This window comes from Hyalella azteca, unplaced genomic scaffold, assembly GCF_000764305.2.
Source record: "Hyalella azteca isolate HAZT.00-mixed unplaced genomic scaffold, Hazt_2.0.2 contig16959, whole genome shotgun sequence".
NCBI lineage: Eukaryota > Metazoa > Arthropoda > Malacostraca > Amphipoda > Hyalellidae > Hyalella > Hyalella azteca.
In genome coordinates this window covers 1-6,254 of record NW_025946763.1, presented here as the reverse complement: position 1 = coordinate 6,254, position 6,254 = coordinate 1, and the positions used below count along the sequence as shown (strand labels likewise).

General features: G+C 39.5%; 1 protein-coding gene across 1 annotated transcript; it reads right to left on the bottom strand.

Annotated features, from left to right (window-relative positions):
- Positions 1–2,576: 2,576 nt before the first annotated feature.
- LOC108678208 lies at positions 2,577–3,086 on the bottom strand. The gene has a single exon (XM_018166575.1). It carries the CDS (start codon positions 3,084–3,086, stop codon positions 2,577–2,579), a length of 510 nt encoding a protein of 169 aa, XP_018022064.1.
- Positions 3,087–6,254: the final 3,168 nt, after the last annotated feature.

The window sequence follows — 6,254 nt, the reverse complement described above, 5'->3', positions numbered from 1 at the left end:
TGGTTTATACAAGGTCCCAGAAGGATCACTAGAATTTGAAACAAGAACCAACACCAGGGGCCACGGCTATAAACTAAAAAAACTGCGCTGCAACTTCTCCACCTTCTACACGCGCCAACATTTCTTCTCGCTTCGAATCACCGACATGTGGAACTGCCTCCCTGATTACATCGTTGGCGCACCGAGTATGAACACGTTCAAGAACAGGCTAGATAAAGCTATGGATAAATATATGTTCAGATTTGAAATGCCCAGCACCATATCAAACCCGGTGGAAGTCGAGTAGCTATTTCAAACTATCGTCAGTCATGAAAAGATCCGGTCAAATGACACGATTTTAGATCTTCTGTGAACAATTAAGGCACGAAAAGGAAAAGATTCGGCGACAGGCCACATCAGGCCTACACTTCAGCGCCACTATGTTATGTTATTTACATGCACGCTCAACAACAGCCAGCCAGTCACGGCCGCATGCATTTGTTGAAGTTACCAACCACCTGATGTCGGACCACATGACACTGATGTTGGAAAACCGAAACACATCCATGAGATAACATTTCTTCTCGCTTCGAGTCACCGACATGTGGAACAGCCTCCCTGATAGCCTCGTTGACGCTCCGAGTATGAACGCCTTAAAAAAACAGACTAGACGAAGCTATGCAGGAGCATATGTTCAGTCTTAAAATGCCTAGCAAATTACGGACCAGGCAATAAGACTAGACGAAGCTATGCAGGAGCATATGTTCAGTCTTAAAATGCCTAGCAAATTACGGACCAGGCAATAAGTCCAGCAGCTATCTCAATCAATCGTCAGTTATGGAAAGATCGGGTTCCCGAGGCCGGATCCCTTGTGAATCAAGTCACGAAAAATTCAAGAATCGGCAACAGGCCATGGGCCTATTTCTTCAGTGCCGACACTTCTATTCTATTCTATTCTAATTATTGACGAGCTGGTTAAATCCCAAAGACCGCATACGAGCAGTTTTACATCACTTAAGTAAGTCAGTACCATACGTTTACACCAAACCCTTGGTGCTTAGTGTACCTCAAAGTGTTGAACGCGGATGAAATTTTGAGATGAATTTGTACAGGCAAATAATCTTATGTCAACTATGAGTTCATGTTTTTATTCTAATAACTTGAGAGTATTTATCACGTCAGGATTAATCAAGTTGTGCTACAAGTCTCAGAAATAAACTGGGTGAGGCATGTTCCTAAGTTTACTTATACAATTTTGCACCAAACTACCCACAATTTTTTCATACCACTTCAAAAATCAAAGCAAAAAGTTTGTTCGGGGCCGAAAAACTTTTCATAGACAATAACTGTATATACAAGTATTCTCATTTCTTAAGAGAAGATATTTATGAACTACTTTACAGTTAATTACATGCGGCTTCACTGCGATCTGCCATCAAATAAAGCAGATTTATCGCGAGCCCGTAAGATTTTCACATGATTGGTAATATTTTCATTAACATTAAGTCAACCTATTCGCTTATTCTTGTATTGCAATCTTCTCTTTATTTTCATTCTTTAGATTTTCCGTACCCGTGGAAAAGATTCACTATGCATTACGTACATTCTTACTGAGTACATAGATCAACAGCAAGATGTCAGGACTAACCAGAGTATAGCCAAGTATGCTGATGGGAAGTCTCGGCACCAAGATCCTGGTAGGAATAGCGTTGACAACGGTTCATGTGTCCATAGACAAGGGGCTTAACGCATGCACGAGGAAGTTAACAAACGAGCATCCCGGCAATAGTGTCCTTCATTTAAGCACCACAGATTTTTGTAATAAAATGGGATAATTATCTCACGTTTACAATAATATCCATGGAATATAAACGTGACATGTCGTTTCCTTCCAAATCTTTATTCATTGTTAAGCAATATTGTTCCCAGCATATAACAAGAAAGCTTCACGCTATCTAATCTCGCACCAGTATCTTAGTGCTCCCTTTTTCTAGCAAATTCAAAATTGGTCGCAGTGTTCACACAATGTATCAGAGGTTCGCACAGACAATACAATCAATGAAAAGAACTTTCACTTTGATAAAAGCGTGGCCACGTCTATGACCAGAGCTGGGCAGTAGCGGCCGCTACATGTAGCGGCCGCTACTATAGCAGCCGCTATATTTTCAGTAGCGGTAGCGGCGCTACATTTAAGCAATTGTAGCGGTAGCGGTAGCGCCCGCTACATATTTAAGTAGCGATACGTGGTTTGGTCGCTACAGCGCTACCGCTACATTTATAGATAAAGCCTTTAGATTTTACTTAATAGTATTAAATATTATTTAAAAACCAACATGATACATACTATAATATACATAAAATAAATTACAGAATAAAACTGTACGAAAGATTTCGGTGTAATGTTGTCAACCTCAGCCTGTTACTAGTGTCAACATGTTAGTTGTTACTTGTTAAGTTGTTACCAGTTACCACTTGTTCTTGTTCCGTGCAAGCTACCAGCAGCAGCAGCGATGACGATACTCACTTGATACTTGATAAGTTCAGTGTAAAAGGCCTTGCGGCCTGTTCACCACGCCTGGTTGGGGGTTGCTTCTTGACTATTTGTCGCATGCGTGGCTAGCAGTTAGTCCAGAAGTGCCAAAATGGGAGCTAATGACAGCATTCGGGGTCGTACAGTTCTCTGCGTGTCGCATAGTGCTGTCAAGCCTGATCTTGAAGGCGTTAATAGAGGGGGCAGTGACGACGCTGTCCGGCAGGCTGTTCCATATTGGCACGACTCGGTAGGAGAAGTAGCCGGCTGTGACGTTCAGTCTGCAGCTTCCCTTGGCGAGTTTCAGGCTGTTCCCGCGGGTATCTCTGCCGTCGTGAAGGTGCAGCTGGGGGCGGTCAGCCTCGTAGGTACCGTGGACATACTTGAAAACGTCGATCATACCCCCTCTTAGTCTTCTGTGCTCCAAGCTGGGTAGACCGAGCGAGGCGAGGCGTTCAGGGTACGGCTTGTCCTTGAGGCTTGCGATAAGCTTGGTTACCCTCCTCTGAACGTCCTCCAGGTCGGAGCACAGAGTCTTGTGCCTTGGCTGCCAGACTGAGTGGCCATACTCGAGCATCGGTCGAACGAGGAGAATGCTGATTCGTTCTTTAATGAACTCCAGAAAACACGAAATCACAGTCAAGTCAATGAAGGAGATCGACTAGTGAAGAATTATTTGGAAAGTCCGCTAAGCACCGCTTTACCTGCTCCTGAATCATTTCCTTGTAACCCGTTCCTTGAGATTTTCCCGTACCCGTTCCTTGAGTACAACACTCCAATCCCTTCTAGTGCTGCGGTGGAGAGGATGCTTTCCTTGGGAAAGGATATCCTAAAGCCAAAGCGTTCAAGCTTGTCGGATGTTCATTTTGAATTGCTGGTATTTTTAAAAGAAAAAGTTTAACTAAATGGAAATATTTTTCCGTGTTGTTTGCTGGCGAGTAAATGTTAGTTATTTGTATATTTCAATTTGCTTACGACTTGCGAGTAAATGTTACAGGTATTGTTATGTTTCAGTTTGCTTGCAGGTAAATGTTACAGGTATTTATATATTTCACTTTGCTTGCGACTGGCAAGTAAATGTTACAGGTATTTTTTCATGTTTCAGTTTGCTCAGTTATTTTTATGTTTCACCTTCCCTACATGGATGTTTACTTTAATCTACCAATCTCAAAAATTATCCATATATATATATAATATATATATACAAATAAAAGACTGATTTTTATATGTATATGTGGATAATTTTTGAGATTGGTAGATTAAATTAGACATCCATGTAGGGAAGGTAAAACATAAAAATAAGTAAATAACTAACTTTTATTTACTGTATCTAACCAGTACTGTTTGGTTAGGTTAATTGCATTGATATGTTTTAAAAATGTTTTATTATCATTAAATGGGTTATCAATAATCTCTATGTATTAGTCAACCAGTTACTCATTTTCTTTATATTAGTTGAGGACCGACTATAGTATAGACCAATTTTTCGAAGCAAACGTTCCTCATCCATATATTCGTTTGAATTTGAAAAATCCTATGACATATATTTATTGCAAATTTAATATTTTTTCAATCCTGTGCTTGAACTTTCAATTCCTGATTTCTACTTAAATTAATTTGTTAATTTTAGTCAGTTTAAATCATTGTAGTCATGCTGCATGCCGGTCATCCGAAGTTTACTCCGTGAAATCGCTTGTTTAATTTTAATGAATTGTTTGTTTACTGTTGTTTACTAATGAATTGTTTTAATTGATTACTACCACTCAACACTCTACTCTCCTTGGATAAATATGAACATGGACAAAATTATATATGTGAACTATGCTGCCATCATATAAAAGTCTGCTGAAGCTGAGTGTTCAACTGGAGTCAAGGCAAATATCGTAGTTAACACTCAAACTTCTTCATGATTCAGTATTATGTTTAGTGATTCAGTAAATGTGAATATGATAAATCTAACACTAGATCTGAAATATTGAGAAAAAACAAAATTTGGAAATGAATGTTAGTATGTTGCCCCGAATGGGACTGGGACAGATGTAGTAAATGCATATTGTTGAATTAGAGGTCAGCGATAGTGTTCTCAGAATGGCTTTAATTTTGTTAACGAGCTGGCGCTTGTTACTTCTCATTTATGACTTCTGAAAATCCAAAAATGTTGCGTCCCCAACACTAGCGTAAAACGTAACAGAACAAGTAACAGTAGAGATAAGAGTAACAGTAACGCTTTTCCGACACAGAATTGCGTTGAACTGCACGCGCGAGACGCACTATAAGACGCGTCAGGTGCGTCTGGCGGCTCACCGCAGAAACGCGCTCGATTGATCTATTCGTTTGAGCGGCTGATGGAGTCTTTGGCGGCTCGTAGGTTGTGCTTGAGAGTCAGGGTGGATTTTACAGAGCTAATCAGCTCATTTATTACACCTACTCTATTATTATAGTATCTTAGGACTGACGACGCATTTAGATTTTGAACCGTTTTTAATTAAGATAGTGAGAATTTTTACCATTTTCTTCGTAGCAATGTGGCGTTTGTGTTCATTATGCTAGATCTGGCGTGTCGCCGATTCTAGACTTCCTAGATTGTTTTGCATTTTGCCAAGGATTTGAGCCCAGACCCTAGCAACCCTTCGCCCTAGAGTATGTAACGCCAGGGCTGGAGGAGAGTTGATTAAAAAATACTGAGGAGTGACGATAAAGTATTGAATTTCGAGTAGCACGTAGCACAAGCAGCTTGAAAGGCAAATATGAACTCAGATAGCATTAATTAGGCACGCATTTGGCTTACTAAGTCACCGAGAAAGTTGTATGTAGAAATGTAAGAGTCTACGACTCCTACATCTGTCTTTATGTTCATTCCAAAATTTGAATTATGGTCAGAAGTTGTCCATTTTGCGTTCGCAAAGAAATACTGTAGGATGTTGACATTTGGAAGTTTATGAAATTGCACTTATTGAATAAAAGCAACTGTTGCTTTTAAGATAATTGGAGAAGATTCCATTAATGGCTCTATGGACAGAATGGCTCTGTGCTCTTCCTTAGTCTAAGAAATATATTTGACTTGCAATTGAGTTGCCTCACCCAGAGGTTCCTAATTTTTGGGCAAGACTTTGCTAATTTATGCTAATCGACGATAAACAAATTGTAATCCAGAAACAGGGCCTCAGATAATTGCGGTATACAGCTCATAAACAGTGCAACAGTATGTACTTGCCGCTCCTACTTATTTCGGTCTCAAGTTAGTGAAAGGCATCATCTCATCACGACAGTTCTTATCTGTATTATATCACAAAATATTGCATTTCTATATCATGCAGTATTTCAAGGGTTTAACTCTCGAATTCTCGACCAAGTTCACTGATTACCTGACGCATCCGCATTATTTGAGGACTGACTAACATAAACAAGAAATCATGTATGAGTCATGTGGATCATCGGTGCCTACCCGCATGCGAGTTTGACAAGCCTGATATTTCCATTTAATGTGTACTGAATTTATTTTTAAAGCGTGACATTCCTTTCATTACTGAAAACTTACAGTGGGGGGAAATAAATATTCGTACACTTGAAAAATCGTATTTTAATGTATGTAAGTACACAAACTGAACAGGAGAAGTGATTTATATTATGCATAGAGGCGCATTGTATTCAAAATAGCATCAATAGAAATTAAATCTCAATGCAACAAAAATTAATGCAACATGTTAACTTCTTCGGGTGAAAAAAGTATTCGTACAAAACAATA